At 47.2% G+C, this 18,052-nt stretch overlaps 1 protein-coding gene across 4 annotated transcripts in view; it reads right to left on the bottom strand.

Moving 5' to 3' along the window:
* The window catches only part of FAN1 (FANCD2 and FANCI associated nuclease 1), a 29,589-nt gene extending 14,481 nt beyond the window's left edge, over nucleotides 1-15,108 (bottom strand). For 3 of the 4 annotated variants that reach the window (XM_082617262.1, XM_082617264.1, XM_082617265.1), the window contains exons 1-6: nucleotides 14,807-14,881; nucleotides 12,480-13,889; nucleotides 9,817-9,957; nucleotides 6,933-7,134; nucleotides 5,134-5,367; nucleotides 560-691 (exon numbers count right to left, since the gene is read on the bottom strand). In XM_082617262.1, the coding sequence (XP_082473388.1) occupies nucleotides 560-691; nucleotides 5,134-5,367; nucleotides 6,933-7,134; nucleotides 9,817-9,957; nucleotides 12,480-13,737 (1,967 nt within the window). In that variant the 5' untranslated portion in view covers nucleotides 13,738-13,889; nucleotides 14,807-14,881. Of the gene's footprint in view, nucleotides 1-559; nucleotides 692-5,133; nucleotides 5,368-6,932; nucleotides 7,135-9,816; nucleotides 9,958-12,479; nucleotides 13,890-14,806; nucleotides 14,882-14,937 lie in introns of those variants that run through there. The other variant, XM_082617263.1, reaches the window with a different exon arrangement.
* Nucleotides 15,109-18,052: the final 2,944 nt, after the last annotated feature.

Here is an 18,052-nt window from a genome sequence, read left to right as displayed (position 1 = left end):
GTTCCAAATGTTTTTTTGAAAAAGATATTTAATAATACTAATTTTCCTCATCACTATGTAACAAAGAAAGGAAAAAATCTCTTAACCATATGGAATACGTTTAACATTTATTAAACCAAACAAAATGAAGGATCACGTGCTGTGTACTTGAACTTTCGAAGTAAATGTTCATTTTCTTTTTCAGAATTTTACAGCTGCTGGAATTTCCTGCAGAAAGAAGACACCTGGCACAGTTCCCACAGCTTCTGTCCTGCGGCTAGGCTTCCCCCACGGTTAAATTCAGCTAACCAACCCCCAGAGAGGCCAGCCCACCCAAGGGCGGCAAGCTACTGTCTGCCACAAAGGGACCAAGTGTTTAAGTTCAATCCAAACCTCCAGACATGCCCTCCTATTCACCCAGCACTTTGACTCCATGCAAAGCAAGGAGGAAATTCAACTGCACATGTTGGTTTCACCACAGAATGAAAGGAGTGTGCTCTTCATGAAAAGAAAGACCTTAAGCAGTTCGAACAACTCGGCTAGTCAGTAAACTTTGACAGGGACCCGAGAACCACTTCACCTCAGGGACGGGTGGTCTTTCAGTCCGTCCCAATCCTGCTTTGCACACCGAGCGAGCTCCCTGGCTTCCTCCCAGGCCCCGCTGGCCATCGCAGTGGAGATGTCATTCAGCATGTGCGCGGCTGCTGCGTACCTGCAGGGTGGGGGGGACCAGGCCATCCAAGCTTCAGGGGTGAACGAGCACTGACACACAAAATTCCACATCCTGCCCACCACATCTAACTCTGCTTTTGAAAATACGAGTGTTACATTTTACCTCAGTAATAATCTGACGTATTACCCCACGGGAGTGGCCTAGAACAACTCAGACAGGCTACCCAGCCAGAAAGATGAAAACATTCACACCGCACTATTACATAACACATCCCATTATATGCATGTAATACTGATCCGTGCTTCCTTTCTGACTTTTGATGCTCATCCATTCATTCATTCATTCAGCAATCTGGCAACCTTGTAAACAGGTAACTGACTTCAGAATTACACACAAGCATAGATTTGGTAATTTAATCATTGAGCCAGAGGTAGCCAGAGGGATGCTGCCCGAACTAAGAGAACTATTTGGGATTTTCAAAAATAACTTCAGGGACAGTCTTTGGGAGACGGCAATGCTGAAGTGTTATGAACACACTTAAGTGAAGAAAGACAACTTCTCAGTGCACCTGAGACATTCGCCCAATCAGTTCTCTAACACTTCGATGGCACAGTCATTGTGTTGACTCACACTTGAAAGAAAAAGCATGCACGAGCAATATGTGCAAATACTATCACATAAGAGTAAAAGATACATGTAGAACTGAATCACTTTGCTGTACAGCAAAAATTAACGTTGTAAATCAACTATACTTGAATAATTTTTTTTAAAAAAAGAGTAAAAGAAATGGCCTCTAAATATAAAAATTTGCTCATGAACTCTTCTATCTAACTCTCTTATAATGTGCAACTGGACAATTCTAAGGTCGATAAGGAAAGAGAAACAGGGGGAGGGTGCCTGGAGGTTGGCCCACCCAGCAGGAGTGCCCTCCCGCCCACCTGAACCAAGCCCCCTCTTCACTAGCCCATCAAGCCCAGCGCCAGCCCCACGGTGCCGCCATCGCCACCTGCACGGTCACCAGCCCTCCCGCTCGTCTCCCAAACCTCCCCCCTACCCCCGCGCTGCTGAGAACAGCATCCCTTCTGCACCCCGATCTCTGTCTCCTGCCCTCCCTACACCTGGCTGAGAGCACGGCTTCCCCGCAGCCCCCCTCAAGCAGGGACGGCTCTCCTCACTCAGGGCCCAGACGGATGGAAGCATCCTCCTGCCTCCCACCTCCGCCTCCAAATCCTCCTTCCCTCCTTGAAAGCCCCCACCTCCGAAGCCCACGCCTCCTCCTTGCGGGCACCTGCCAGCGCCCCCCACCCCTGTCCCCGTCCCCTCTGCCTTGGTCTCCCTGGGTCTCCCGCCACGATGGCCACGACTTCAGAATTCTCCACCTCCTTCCTCCCCGATAACACGATTCTCCAACCTCTTCTCAGCCACCCACGTGCCCGTGGCCACTGAGACCTTCTGTCCCCGATGGACCAAGTCACCCTCAAGATGCTGACTTCGAGCATCTCCTCCACTGGTCCCCGTCCCCAATCCTTCCAGCTCGTTCACTGCTGACAGCAACTCCCCACCTTCACCAAGGCCCCACCTCCAGCACGGCCCCTGTCCCAGCCATAGCACCTCCCACCCTGCAGGCCCACGGACCACGCCCGGGCAAGCGGCTCCCCACCCGGGGAAGAACACACACCGGCCACAGCCCCACCCTGGTCGGGGTGCCCTGGCCGCTCACTCCTCTGGGCCTGCACCAACTCCCCGAATCATGCTGAAGACGATCGCAGAGCCAGGCCGGCTGGTTTCGGCACGTGCTCCACACACCTTGGCCCAGCCCTGCTCGAGGGGTCCCCAGCCTCCACCACGGCAGCCTCAGCCCTGCCCACACCCCGGTCCGCCCGCAGGTGCTCCGGGGGCCAGGGGGTCCCCTCCTCCTCCTCCACCGTCTGCCTCTCCCTTTCTATGGGTTTATCTGCACGTGCACGTGCACAAACACGCACACACACACCCGAGTATCTCCCACCCTTAAGACACCAGGGAACTAGACCGCCCTGCCATCGCAGGCTGCCACAGCAGGGGCTGCTTCTCCGAAGCCCATTGGAACCGACCTTCCCCTCCCTGCGCGCGGCTCCTGCCGTCCACCACCCACCCCCACGGGCCATCCCACTCGACCTCACTGCCCTTCCTCTGGCGTTCAATGGAGCCCCATCCTGACACACCTTCTTCTCTGGGTCCGCCCACCACACACACCCCTGGTTCCCTGCCGCCCTCCCGGCGGCTCCTCCGTGCTGCCCAACCCCTCGGCGCTGGCTGCCAAGCTCCTTCCCCCTCTTCTCCCTCGGGGCCCTCATCCCCGGCCGCGTGCTGGTGACTCCAATTCCTCTCCAGGCTGAGCTCCTTCCTGGGCTCCTGACGGCACGCCCAGTACCACACGGGGCAGCTTCAGTCATGGGGCTGGGGGCATCCCCACCCGGCATCCCAGCCCTCCCTCCAAGTCCCCCATCTCATCTGATGGCACCCACGTGGTGGCACCCACGCCAAAACTCCAGAGTCATCCCTGACTCACTCCTTTCCTCCCCACAAATCTAATCACTATCACAATCACAATGTAATCAGAATCAAGTCTCGTCTTTTCTGCCCCAAAACATCTCGCACGTTCACTTCTCTACAATGCCCGCCACTGCCAGCCCAGCCAAGACCTCCATCCGGACCACCAAGGCTCAATTAGTCTCCTGCCACCCCCCAGCTGCCACTCCACGGGACGCTTTTGTAAAACGTGCACCAGATCCCTCGCCTGCCTAAACCCCTTCCCCAGCTCTCCATCCAGCAGATATGACCCAGTCGGCTCACCAGGGCTCTGAGGCCCAGCGTCCCCTGACCTGTGGTCCTGCCCAACCTCCCCTTCACACGGCCCCTGAGGTTCCAGCCAGAGGTCAGCAAGCTCTCTCCTGCCCACGGAGCCTGGACGCGGGCACCCAGACCCCTGCAGGACCAGCTCCTCCTCATTCTCAAGCCTCAATCCCAACCTTTCGGGGACACTCTCTGCCTCACACTATCTACACAGGACTTCTCCAGCCTGCCCCGCAGTTATCGTATTATTCTGTTTTCTTTCCCGTCTTCCCCAGTAAAACATAACCCCATGGCGGCAAAGACCCTATCTGTTCACACTGCAACTCCACCACCTGGCACGTAATAGGTACTCAACACATGGGCACTGAATAAATGAGAAAAGAAAAGAAACGATCAATTATTTCAAGTACCAAGGTGGTGGGAAAGGTTCCTCAGGCCAGGTGTCACACTACTGGTGTTGTATAATCACCCTTCCTGAAGTCACTTCAGCCAGATTTCATTTACGTGCTATAGCCCTCTGCATAACTAAAGAATTTTGACTTATTTTTAACATTTATAGGATAACTACTTTCTAAAAAAAAGACGTGATGGTTTATTTTTTCTCCCTAGCCTCCCCACTTTTGAACTTGTCAACCATGGTTTTGTCAACCGTAGAACTGAAAAGCAACCTCCCTTAGATACGCAGTAATGATGACAATTATACCACTAAGACGCACTGAGCAATCCCCACAGGCCAGGCTCTAAGCACGCTACACATATCAGCACAGATCTGTGGGAATGTACTATTATCTCCCCATTTTGCAGATGAGGAAACTGAGGCACAGAGTAGATTCATGATTCCTTAGAGAGACTGGAACCTGGCTTCAGAGTTCTCACCAAAGAGAATAGCACCAAGTCACTAAAAACAAAGACGTAAAAGGACGTGAGACAAAAGAAAACACAGTCAGAAGAAATATTCTTAGTAGAAGATTTGACTAAAAAAGTTATTCTAACTGAACACAAATAGGATATTGAACTTCCTGATAACTATGGCAAAATGGGCTAAAATCAGTTTATACTGACCCTGTTTTGATATAATAATCTCAATAGTTTATTTTTTAAAGCACATACTAGACAACACTTAAACAACTTTCCTAAAATCAAATATCAGAATCAATTTCTGCTAAATTTGAGTCATAAACCTTAAATCAAGAATCAAAAGTGAGGACTTCCCTGGTGGCACAGTGCTTAAGAATCCGCCTGCCAATGCAGGGGACACAGGTTCGAGCCCTGGTCCAGGAAGATTCCCACATGCCGCAGAGCAACGAAGCCCGTGCACCACAACTACTGAGCCTGCGCTCTAGAGCCCGTGAGCCACAATTACTGAAGCCCATGCGCCTAGAGCCTGTGCTCTGCAACAAGAGAAGCCACCGCAACGAGAAGCCCGCACACCACAACGAACGGTAGCCCCCGCTCGCCGCAACTAGAGAAAGCCCACGCACAGCAACAAAGACCCAACACAGCCAAAAATTAAAAAATAAATAAATTTTTAAAAAACCCATTTTGGCTATGAACTCATGTTTCTGTTGTGGATGGCAAAAAATAATAACAAAGCCTTCTACATAAATTTTAAAATACACAGGTTTCATAGAGAGCAAACACGCCCTTACCTGATGAGATCCTCTCTATCCTGGAAGATCTGGGTTTTCCGACTGACGGTATACCTAGGAAACTCCACGCGGCCAAGGTTGACCAGCAGCACGGTAGAAAGCTGGCCCTGCCCACCACAGGCCGCCTCCTCCTCTTCCACCTCGTGGGTCAGTGAAAACAGCAGCAGGACCCGGGAGAACACTGCCCGGGAGTCTCTACACACTCTCAGAGACTGTCCCGCCCAGTCTTTAGCTCTGAAAAATACACGATGTGGAAATCACTTTCTGGCTTTTAAGCATTTGGATGTCAGATTTCACAAATTATTTCAAGCTAAACAGCATGCATTATTCTAAGCCTGAAGCAAATCTCCCACCTCCAACTGCGTGACTTAAAGCATTTCTTAACTTCTCTGGGGCTCAGAGCCCCACCTAGGAACACGGTGAGGATTAGATGAAACTGTATCTGCAAACGATTTCACGCACTGTTTGCCTCAGTAAAAGAGCAGGATAGGGTTGAACATGTGAAATACCAGGAAAACTGAACATGTGAAATACCAGGAAAACTCATAAAAGTGTTATCTATTTGACGTTAGCAATTCTCAAATCTTGACTCCAGTGACACTTGAGATGAAATACTAGGTATTTATGTAAAACGTCACTACCAAAGGCTCTTGCTAAGGCGGCATGTTAAGTCCAGGGCCCTCCGGCTCCAACAACTGCAACACGACACGCGGCAGGGTTTCGCTATTGACATCCAGGCCGTGTAACTCCTTCCTGGGGGCGGGATGCCCAGGCTGTGAATTAGAGGATGCTCAGCTGCATCCCTGGCCTCCGTTCACTAAATGCCAGTAGCACCCACTACCCACCTTAGTCATGACAGTGAAAACGCCTCCAGACGCAGCCAGGTGTCCCCTGGAGGGCACAGTCGCCCCCAGTTGAGAGCCACTGGTCTAGTGGAGGACCTCACACTTTCCTACCAGCCCAAAAGCTATTAAGCCAAAAGCAGAGTTGCACCCCTGGGGTGTGCAGAGATCAGTGCCACCACCAGAGCCAAGAGGACACAGGGGTGGGATTCCCATCACACCACCATTTACTTGAGGACCATTCACCTACAGAGACTGCCAGAAAACACCCTCCTCCTCCATCTCCATGCAGAGTCCCAAGAAGGTCCAGTGGACCGACATTCCAAACTCCTTTAAGAATAGTAGTTAAAACTGCATTTTTCTTGAATAACAAAATATTAGAATTGCCAAGGGCCTAGTGCCTCTAATCTCTTGCCTCCTGATTTTTCTTGGTCCTAGAAATCAGTGTGGTATCTTAAGAATTAGGAATAATAAACCAAGAAAGAATCCAGTCTTGATAATGGTTCACTGCCTTCTCAACCTAACTGCAATTGAAAAAAACAATTACAATCTGAAAACACGTACCACCTATCATAAGAGTTAATATGTGCTATCGGGACTTTCCTGGTGGCGCGGTGGTTAAGAATCCACCTGCCAATGCAGGGGACATGGGTTCAAGCCCTGGTCCAGGAAGATCCCACATGCCGTGGAGCAGCTAAGCCCGTGCGCCATAACTACTGAGCCTGCACTCCAGAGCCCATGAGCCACAACTGCTGAGCCCTCATGCCACAACTACTGAAGCCCGTGCACCTAGAGCCCACGCACCACAACAGAGTGCAGTCCCCACTCTCCACAACTAAAGAAAGCCCATGCGCAGCAACGAAGACCCAAAGCAGCCTAAAAATAAATTAATAAAAATAAATTAAATACGTGCTATCAACATTTCAAATGTTTTTACTATAACAATAGCCACAAAACCTTTTCAAAATCACTGCACCAATGCCAGGCTGATTCTTGCGCCAAGTACAGACTGAAGGCTGTTTGGCCAATTTGAGAAACGCATCCACCAGCTGCTGCTTCTGCCCATTGGGATTCGCCAAGTGGAAGGTCTTTGCCAGGGCTTTCAGTTCCGGAGCAGAAAGGAGCTCAAGCACCTCTGACAGTTCTTGCAACTCAGATTCTGAAATATTAAAAAAAAAAAAAACTTAAAAGTAGTTTTAAATAAGCTTACTGTTTTCTAGCTTTATTTACTTTAAGAAGAAAACTCACATGCAAATAAAATGGTTCACTGTAGAAATGCTACTGTAGAAATTTTAGTTTGCCAAACTGATTGTTAAAAATTATGGAAAACAGATATTTCACAAAGGTTATAAAACAACAGAACTTCTCACTAAGAAGTAAAAGAAAATCTGAATAAAATAAAGACCCACATGGATAGCCACTGGTATATCGCTCACAACAAAACCTACGGTTGGGCCTCTCCAGAGCAGGTCAGAGTCAACTGTTCATCAGCTGTCCTCTCTCCACACAGGCCTGGGGCTGAGAAGACTTTCATGGGGTCACTTGCTCGGCACACATGTGTACATTACACTATTAGGGGACCCAGACAGCAAGCTTGACCCCCAGGATGCAGCTGAATCAGAGCTGGCTGGTCTCTGCCTTCACAGCATCCACAGCTTAGGGCAGGGCCATCTTCCTCCAGTCAGCAAGTCCTCACTGGGTGTACACTGCCTGCCAGGTAGCACCTGCCCAGGGCATACAGTGAACAAACTGCATCTGTGCCCACAGGGAGCTTATCTCCTAGCATAATAAATATGTCAGGGGTGACAACTGCTACAAAGAAAAACAAAGCTGGCAGCAACATGGACGGACCTAGAGATGATCATATTAAGCGAAGTAAGTCAGAAAGAGAAAGACGATTACCATCTATCACTTATATGTGGAATCTAAAATATGACACAAATGAACATATCTATGAAACAGAAACAGAATCACAGACATAGAGAACAGATTTGTGGTTGCCAAGGGGGAGGGGGGTGGGAGGGATGGATTGGGAGTCTGGGATTAGCAGATGCAAACTATTATATATATAATGGATAAATAACAAGGTCCTACTATATAGCACAGGGAACTATATTCCATATCCTGTGATAAACCATAAGGAGAAGAATATAAAAAGAATACATATATGTATAACAATCACTTTGCTGTACAGCAGAAATTAACACAACACTGTAAATCAACTATACTTCAATAAAATTTTTTTAAATAAATAAATAAAAGGAGGAAGAGTGAACTAGGAAAAAAGAAGAAAGAAAAGCAAAGCTGGGCAAGGCAAACTGGACTGGTGGGAGGTTGCCGTATCTGACACTAGGTGGTCATGCAAGTCCCTGACAAGGTGACACGGAGCAGAGCTGGATGACATGAGGGGGTGAGCCAAGAGGGAGCAGGCACAGGCTCTGAAAGAGGGGTGCACTCAGCCAGAGCCACCAGGGAGCAGAGTGAGGGGATGGCCAGGGCTACACCCCACGGGGCTGTGCAGACCCGGTGGGACCTGGGCGGGACTGAGGGCAGCGTTAGGCCACTGGGGTTCTGCTTTTGTTGCTTAACTGTCAGTTAAAGGTAAGTCAAGGCTCAGGGCTTCCCTGGTGGTGCAGTGGTTAAGAATCCACCTGCCCATGCAGGGAACACGGGTTCGAGCCCTGGTCCGGGAAGATCCCACATGCCGTGGAGCAACTAAGCCCACGAGCCACAACTACTGAGTCTGTGCTCCAGAGCCCACGAGCCAACGAAGAGTAGACCCCGCTCGCCGCAACTAGAGAAAGCCCACATGCAGCAACGAAGACCCAATGCGGCCAGAAGTAAATAAATAAATAAATTTATTAAAAAATAAATAAAGGTAAGTCAAGGCTCAGCTGGCTTGCCTGTTACACCTGTAGATTTCTGGAACCTGCACCTAATCTTCCGGGTCAGGTGGGGACACAAGCTCTCCAGTGCCCCTGATGGCCTGATGTGAGGGAACCCGGGGTCCCGCTGCCTGATCTCTCACAAGCCCTCACATCCACGGAGCCTCCAGGCCTCTCCCCCAAGGCTCCCACGCCCCCCAGCCAGGCCCACCACGTCACCCTAACTGCACTTATTTACTGCTCTGCACTACAAACTCTGCCGCACAGAAACCGTCTGGCTTTGTCTTGATTCCCCTATTTCAGTCTAAACTGTGAACAACTTGAACCCAGGACTCACATCTTTCATGCTCCTTATACCCACGTTTCCAGTACAATATTGTACTCAACACATGTAGGTACCTAATGAAAGCTACTGATGAGACAACCAAGGTTACCTCATATTCACATGGGCTTAAATCAGTGAAACAATTGCTGAGACAATCAACCTACAAATTATAAGAGCTGTCTGTATGTGCATGGGGGGCAAATTAAGGTTTTAGAGGCGATACTAGCTTCAAACAAACCAGCTTTGTTCCATCATAAAGATGAGAAAACTGGGTAAGATGAGTCAAGCTCTTGCTGGAAGGAGAGCCAGGAGGGATGAGTTTACCCTGTGGACCCAGCCACCCACCTATCCCTAGGTGACTTTACGGGACTAAGCCTGGGACCATCAGAACGCAGCAGCAGGCAATCTTTTGTTATCCTAGGAGTCTTAACTCAGGCTGAGGATGGCTTTAAAAACACATGAATAATTTGTTGTCCTAAGAAGATTCAAAACTCAATTTTAAAAGACATACACAATTACTATTTATCAGGCACCAGTCAGGAGATGACACCAAACTAACATCACCCTCATTTTGCAGAAACTGGATTCCCTGCGTCGGATTTTCACTTTGGTTCCCCTGGACAAACCGTACCCGTCTGCAGGAAGCCTGCATGCGTCAACTCCCTAACCACCGGGGTTAAGTCAGCGGAGATCTCTTCATATTCCAGTTTGTTCATCTTAATCCAGCCGAATTTACGTTGAAAAAGTCTGACATATAACTTCTGACCGCTAGCTGCAACAAAGTTAAGAAAAATAGTGAAAAACCTTCTATTTCTTCTCTTAAACATATACTATAATTTACTTTTGTAAACTGAGGTGAGTAAAACAGGCTGTTATAAATACATAGAGGCTGGCTCAACGGATCTTCCAAGAAAATCATTTTCTTCCTTAGGAAGACGTAACGTATTCCAAATACAGAGTCCCGTGGGGATATCTCCTTGGCCTGTATGCCTGTCACCGCAGGACAGGAGAAGCATGAGGACGCAAAGCCAGCCCTGCCCCCCGAGTTGTGCAAGTCTTTAGAACTGAGACTCCCTTTTCTCTTCTATTATAAAAAGGAAGGGGGGGTGGGCAGTAACACCATCTTCCCAAAGTTGGTGAAAAGATTAAACTCGATGAGGTATTCAATAATTAGTGTATAAACCATAAAAAAAGTTCCAAAGTTGGTAATGATTATTGGCCATTTAAAAACGTAAGACCCGGGTTCCCCACTTTCTAGCGAACATTTCTACTCCCTCAAGAGAAACTCCCCAGAGTTCCCATTATTTTCTTCTCTCCTTTCGGTTTAATATGCATTATTCTATTTTTGGCTGAAAATCATCTGAAAAGAATTTTCCAAAAAAAGTCTAGCTTTGGTGGGGTGGCCATCTCTAAGGCAGTGATCTCCACCAAGCTATTTAATTAATCTGGTCTCAAGTTTTCCTATTACCCAAATTATCTTTAAATTTCTAACTGTAAAATGGTATGGGGACTTCCCTGGCGGTCCAGTGGTTAAGACTCCACACTTCCATTGCAGGGGGCATGGGTTCGATCCTGGTCGGGGAACTAAGATCCTGTATGCTGCATGGCGCAGCTGAAAATTTTTAAAAATAAAATAAAATGGTGTGACTGTATTTGTTACATCTTCAACATTTATTTCCCTTTTTTCTTTAAAGAGGCAAAATCGACTTGCAGTAGTTATTTTTACAACAGAGACACTGTAGATGATTCTCTGTGGAGAGCAAGCCACAAGAATCTGCAGAACTTACACTAGGAAACTGCTCCTACTTCTCAGTCATACTGAAGCCACGGGCCACCAGCTATTCAAACAAATGCCCACATGAATGCAAGCAGCACCCAACCAAAGATCTGTGACCACCCCGGATATGACAGTCAGTGGGGGTCATTCACACCCACGTCGGGGGAGGCCAGTGCAAGTAGAGATGGAAGCTGTGTGGACACTTTATAAAACTGTGCAAAGGGCCTCCCTGGTGGCACAGTGGTTAAGGATCCACCTGCTAACGCAGGGGACATGGGTTCGAGCCCTGGTCCGGGAGGATCCCACATGCCACGGAGCAACTAAGCTCGTGCGCCACAACTGCTGAGCCCGCAAGCCACAACTGCTGAAGCCCGCGCGCCTGGAGCCCGTGCTCCGCAACAAGAGAAGCCACCGCAATGAGAAGCCCGCGCACCACAATGAAGAGTAATCCCCGCTCGCCACAACTAGAGAAAGCCCACGCAAAGCAACGAAGACCCAATGCAACCAAAAATAAATTTATAAAAAAGAAAAAAAAATTTTTAATGTTAAAAGAAAAATAGAGCTGTGCAGAGAAGTATGACCCACGTGTTAAAAAGTAACGCAAGCAGAGCCATAGTTTCCTTGTGTGAATGTAAAACCGAAGCCTTTCTCTTAACCATTATTGGTAACACTCAAGATTTCTTTTTTTTACGCTACTGGGACTCAGACCTGCTACTATTCCTAGAGGTCAGCTTGGCCCCCAAGTAAGCTTTCCTACTCGGGAGGGACCCAGTTGCACAGAGCCATCAAGGCCCTTTGCATGAGCAGCCATCAAGGGGGGGCTCTTGCTCCAAACATGCACTATTGGTTCAGAGCCACCGCCGGCTGCCAAGGAACTGAGCCATGTTGTTAAACGTACTAATTGACAAAATATAAAAAGAAAAAAAAAACGAAGACCAAAAAAGTTCTTAATGTACCAATTTAGCTTGAAAGTTTCCACTTCCTGCACACCCTGACTTTCAAAGGCAGAGTCCAGGCAACTAAAATATTGTTGGAGGAAAAAAATATGCCTGAGTATATCTTGGTTTGTTTTTTCCTGTATTTTATTTTCATTTTTGAGGAAATGGCCTGCAAAAATAACAAAACCTAACAGTCAGCTTGATTACATGCCCGAAATGCAAAGTACACTTTCCTAAATCACACTGTATTTTTTTTTTCTAATCTGGGAAAGGTTGTTTTACAACCATCAAATATACAGAAATAGGACAAACAACTGCTTCCAATACAACCAAAGTACAGCTTGTAAGGATGATACTGCAGAAGCAGACGTCACCAGGCCCCAAAATCTTGTCTCTTTTACAGGCGTATCTTTCTCTAGATGAACTCTCATTGGCTGTGATTCCCATGAGTACTCCCAGGGGGACTCCCAAAACCACACTGACTGCCTGTGGTCATGAGATTTCTGCCCATCACATCTCAGACCAAATCAGGGCAGCAAAGGGGAAACAAAGCCTCGAAAGCAAACAGGTTCAAGATACCTGATAATTGATGAAATTTAGTTATAACGCCCTTCTCGTGTTCATCAAAGAGCATCCTGTCTTCTTCATTCTCAAACACAGCTTTCAGCACCACGAGGAAGCTCCGAAGGTAGTAAGGATGGTCCGGTGGCGTTGGACTTGTTACATGGGAAACATCACAGCTTGACTCCTGCTCCAAAGGAATTCGGTCAGTGATTTCATTCTTTAAGCCACTGTCACCTTCTGGAGGAAGTGCTTGGCTGTCACTCCATATAGAAGCATCATGTGTAGAATTATGAGATTTTGCCTCCCAATGTGATGACTGGGTTGGAGCTTGTGAAACAAAAGTCATTTTTACCTCTTCACAACCACCTGCTTCACAGTTTTCAACACCTTTATCATCTGTTCCTTTGATACTCTCCTGCTTTGCAAGATGGTCCTCTGAAGCAGACTTTAATTTATGCCCAAGAGTTAAATCTGGTGAAAGTAACACGGGAGCATTATCTGAGAAGGTGGGGGTGAGAGTTGATCTCCCACATTCCTGGGCAGCCTTTTCGCCTTCAGCTTCCATTATTTTAGAGCCTCCCACAATATGTTCGGGAGTGCTTGTGTCCTCCAGAGAATTACAGGCAAACATGTTTTCCTTTTGAGAACTATTCTCCAAAAGCTGATCCTGGCCTTCCATCTCTGAACACTGATCAACGAGGCTCCTAACCCCTGTGGACGAGGAACTCTGCAGACTCTGATTGGCGAATCTCTCATTCTTATCTATTGATCTTTTAGCCTTTATATATCTTCTGGACAATTTAGATGACAGGCTTCCCAGAGGGATGACTTTCACGTTATGATGTCTCAGCCCATCTTGATTTCTGCACACTGCGTCATTATTACTCTTAAAATAGGGGCTGGTCTGCTGTTCTATGCCCATTTTTGCTGAATCACTTTGGCCAGGGGTTAAATTGATCTTTGATGGTGACGACTTCTCTGGCGTTACATCTTCTAAGGCAATATTGGTCAAATCTACTGTGGACACATTTGAACTTAAGCCAACTTGCCCAGGGTCAGCTGGAGTGATGTTACCGTTGTTAGCACACATTTCATCAAGGTGATGGTTTAGGTCGTATCTTGGCACCATTTTACTACAAATGGGGCAGGCAAGTTTAACAGGCGGTACGTTGTTAAAAAACGCAATAATAGAGTTAGATTCATTTTTTTTAGTTTTGCTGCTTGATAAACTTCTACGAGGTCTTTTTTTTGAGGATTTCCCTACAGACATCATGAATATTAGAAAAGCTGGGTGTTTCAAGTAGTAAAACACAAGAAATCACCAGGGAAAGATAGCAATGGTTTACTTTTACTCTCCTGAATTGAAATAATAAAAAGTGGGATTCTATTGGACTTCATGTTATTCATTTAGTCAGTTTCTTCTCCCTACAAAATAAAACGCATGTGGATTAATAGCATTTTTATGAATTCCACAACAGAGGGGGTAAGTAAGCTCTAAAACGTCCAATGGCAGTATCTCATGGGATGAGAAAAACCCTGCGCTTGAAACATAAGACCAAGACCTACTCTCAGCTGTCCACGCGACCTCAGTGTGTCCCTTAGCCGAGAAATGACATGGGGATAAGTTCTAAGACTTCTCTTTAAGATCGAAAATCAGCCGTTTTAAAAAGGGAACACCTGACTATGCCAGGTCCTTTTTTTTTTTTTTTTTTTTTTTTTTTTTTTTTTTTTGCGGTATGCGGGCCTCTCACTGTTGTGGCCTCTCCCGTTGCGGAGCACAGGCTCCGGACGCGCAGGCCCAGCGGCCATGGCTCACGGGCCCAGCCGCTCCGCGGCATATGGGATCCTCCCAGACCGGGGCACGAACCCGTATCCCCTGCATCGGCAGGCGGACTCTCAACCACTGCGCCACCAGGGAGGCCCGCCAGGTCCTTTTTTAAAAGCACTGAATCATTAACTTTTTCCGGGAGAAAGAATGCCTATCCCGCCCTCACAGGCCTGCAGAGAGAATCGCCCAAAGTCTCGGGCATCTGTCCACATGCTTGGACGCCCCCCGCCCCCGCCGTGCCCACCGCAGCTCTGGCCGCCGAACCTAAGGCTCGGACTCAGCCACGCCCGCCCTCCCCGCGGGGCCGTGACCGCACACCTGGGATGCGCACCTGGGCCTCCGCCGCCGGTTCGGCTGCCCTCCTCCCACCCCCTCCCTCCCTCCCTCCCTCCCTCCTTGCCCCCCTTTCTGTCCCCGCCCCCACCCCTTCCCGGCCTCACCGCCCCGAGCCACCAGCTCTCCCCGCTCCCGCCCAGCGCCCGCGACCCCAGCCCGGCCGCCCCAGGCTTCCAACCTGCTCCTCGCGCCAGGCATTCCCAGCCGATCCCCGCGGCTCGACCTCCACAGGCTCAGTCAGAGGAGGCTCGAGCGATCGATCGCCCCTCCCTCCCACCTTAAAGGCATCCCGGGTCCAGGGAGGCTTACCCAGAGGAGGTCAGCCAAGACTCTGCCTGGGGGAGGCGGGCCGCCGGGAAGGTGGGCAGGTTGCTGGTCGGGGAGCATTTGGTGTCCGAGGAAACCGGCCTCCTGGGAGGAGACACAGGCGTGGACTCGACTTAGCCAGCAAGCGCGTGCTGGGGTTCCCGGAGGAGATGCCGTTCGCCGCCTGATGCAATAGATGCCCATAACCTCAAGAGCAAAGAAATAGTACAAGAACAAGGACCTACTGTGTAGCAGAGGGAACTATATTAAATATCTTGAAATAACCTATAATGGGAAAGAATCTGAAAAAGTATATATACCTTTATACATACTTATATTATATATATATTTATATATATATATATATATATATATAAAATCACTTTGCTGTACACCTGAAAAATTGTAAATCAACCATACTTCAATTAAAAAATAAAAATAAAAGAATGATAAAATGTAGTCAGGTAATTAGGGAGTGGTGAGTTTGGATATTGCTTACATTAAAATGTAGTTTAGTTTGCTTTAATATAGTTTGTTTTCTTTGGGTTAATATAGTTTAATTTAATATAGCCAGGTTACATAATTTAAAATAAGGGCTATGGGGCTTCCCTGGTGGCGCAGTGGTTGAGAGTCCGCCTGCCGATGCAGGGGACACGGGTTCGGGCCCCGGTCCGGGAAGATCCCACATACCGCAGAGGCTGGGCCCATGAGCCATGGCCGCTGAGCCTGTGCGTCCGGAGCCTGTGCTCCGCAACGGGAGAGGCCACAGCAGTGATAGGCCCGCGTACCGCAAAAATAAATTAAATTAAATTAAATTAAATTAAACAAGGGCTATGTTTAACAACGGCAAATTTACTGAAAGTTTATCAGTCAGCGCTTGAGTGCTGATGCCAGCTGGTTCCAGCACCCCCTGACCGTGACCCGGATGGAAGCTTCCTGAACGCGGGGCGCCTGTCTATAGTCCTTTCCCACCGCCTGCAGCAGCGGCCAGCACTGTGTGATTACTCCATAAATATGTGTCAAATGAATGCATGAATAAATGAGCAAACCAAAGAGAAAATGGACGTGAACAGGGAATTCATCGACAAATATGTATTGAGTGCCTCCCTCGTGCCAGGTAATGTCCTTGGCTCCGAAAATATGGCCGTGAACAGAATGAGGAATGGGGGGGAAATCCTGCCTTCATGGAGAATACATTATGATGGAGGAAGATAGAGAAAAAACAAAATATACATAAATTATGTAGAGAGTTTAAAAGGCAAGTACTGATTAAATAAAATTCCTATTTTATGGCAAGATGAGAAAAATTTAAACATAAATGTTTCCTTTGCCCATTTGGGCCTCTGCATTAATATTGTGTATTCTGCATCTGCATTAATCAGACCTCCTTAGGAGATAACATTCCTTTTTAATCTCATCAAGGGTCACAACTCCTTAGGAGATAACTTTCCTTCTTAATCTTTTAAGGGGCCACAATGACCCATGACCACTACTCACTTTGTATAGATCTGGATTGTGTACATTGTCAGTAATACGTCATTTAAGGTACAGACCTGTGTCTCAAAAACTTATATAACTGTGCCTTGACCTCTAACAGGCAGAACAGTTCTCGGAGCTTTCTGAGAGGCTATTCCTGGGTTATAATCCTCGATTTGGCTCGGATAAAATTTTCTATTTCTTTTTTAGATCGACTGATTAATTTTTTTGTCAACGGTGCTTTGAAGAGAAATCAAGCAGAAACATCATGGTGGGGGAAGGGAGGGGCATTACAGTTTGAAAGAGCAGTAAGGAAAGGCCTCACTGAGAAAGTACCATCTAAGCAGACTTGAAGGAGGGAAGGCAGTGGATGTTCCAGAGAAGAGAGTTGTAATCAGAAGAAACAACCTCAGGGAGTGTAACAGAGAGGGTGCCCCAAGGTAGAAGCTTGCCTAGCAAGTCTAAGGACACCCAGAAGGCCAGGAAGACTGGAGCAGAAGTGAAGGAAGAGAGATAGCAGAGGACAGGTCTTGTAGGGCAATGGTAGTGAACTTTTTTTCTGTAAAGGGCCAGGTAGTCAATATTTTAGGCTCTGCCAGCCATAGGGTCTCTGGTCAAAGTCTGCAGTGTGCAGTGTGAAAGCAGCCATAAATAGTATGTAACAAAAGAGTGTGGCTGTGTGCCAATAAAACTTTATTTACAAATAGAGTCAGCTGACCAGATTTGGTCTCTGGCTGTAGTTTGCTGACACCTGATATAAGGCCTTGTGCATCATTATATGGATTTTAGCATCTGCTTTGCGTGTGTTCAGCAACATATGGTTGGGGTAGGAGAGGCAGGGAAAACAAAAGGCGAATGGAGTAATCCAAGGACGGTGGTGCCTGGGGTTAGCTCCTAAGAAGTAGTTAGGAATATTACTCAGCCATGAAGAAGAATGAATTAATGACATTTGCAGCAACATGGGTGGACCTAGAGATGATCATACTAAGTGAACTAAGCCAGACAAAGACAAATATCACAGGATATCACTTGTATGTGGAATCTAAAAAAAAATTATATAAATGAACTTATATATAAAACAGAACAGACTCACAGAAATAGAAAACAAACTTATGGCTACCAAAGGGGAAAGAGGGAGAGGAATAAATTAGGAGTTTGGGATTAGCAGATACACACTACTGTATACAAAACAGATAACCAACAAGGACCTACTGTATAGCCCAGGTAACTATATTCAATATTTTGTAATAATCTATAAGGGAAAAGAATCTGAAAAAAAAAATATATATGTATAACTGAATCACTTTGCTGTTCACCTGAAACTAACATTGTATATCAACTATACTTCAATAAAAAATAAAAAAAAAGAAGCAGTCAGATTCTGGATACATTTAGAAGGTATAACCAACAGAATTTGCTCATGGTAGACAGTGTAAGGTATGAGAAAATTCAAGGACTGCTCTTAGGTCTTTGGCCTATCACCTGGGAGGATGAAGGGGAAAGGTTTAGAGTTCAGTTTTAGATGTGTGTCTTTGTCCATTCAGGCTGCTATGACAAAATACCACAGATTGAGTGGCTTATAAACAATGGAATTTTATGTGCCACAGTTCTGGAGGCTAGAAGTCTGAGACATGGTATCAGC

This window comes from Mesoplodon mirus (genome assembly GCF_964341445.2).
Source record: "Mesoplodon mirus genome assembly, chromosome: 4".
NCBI lineage: Eukaryota > Metazoa > Chordata > Mammalia > Artiodactyla > Ziphiidae > Mesoplodon > Mesoplodon mirus.
The sequence above is the reverse complement of the archived record's forward strand: the minus strand, read 5'-3'. Positions and strand labels throughout refer to the sequence as shown.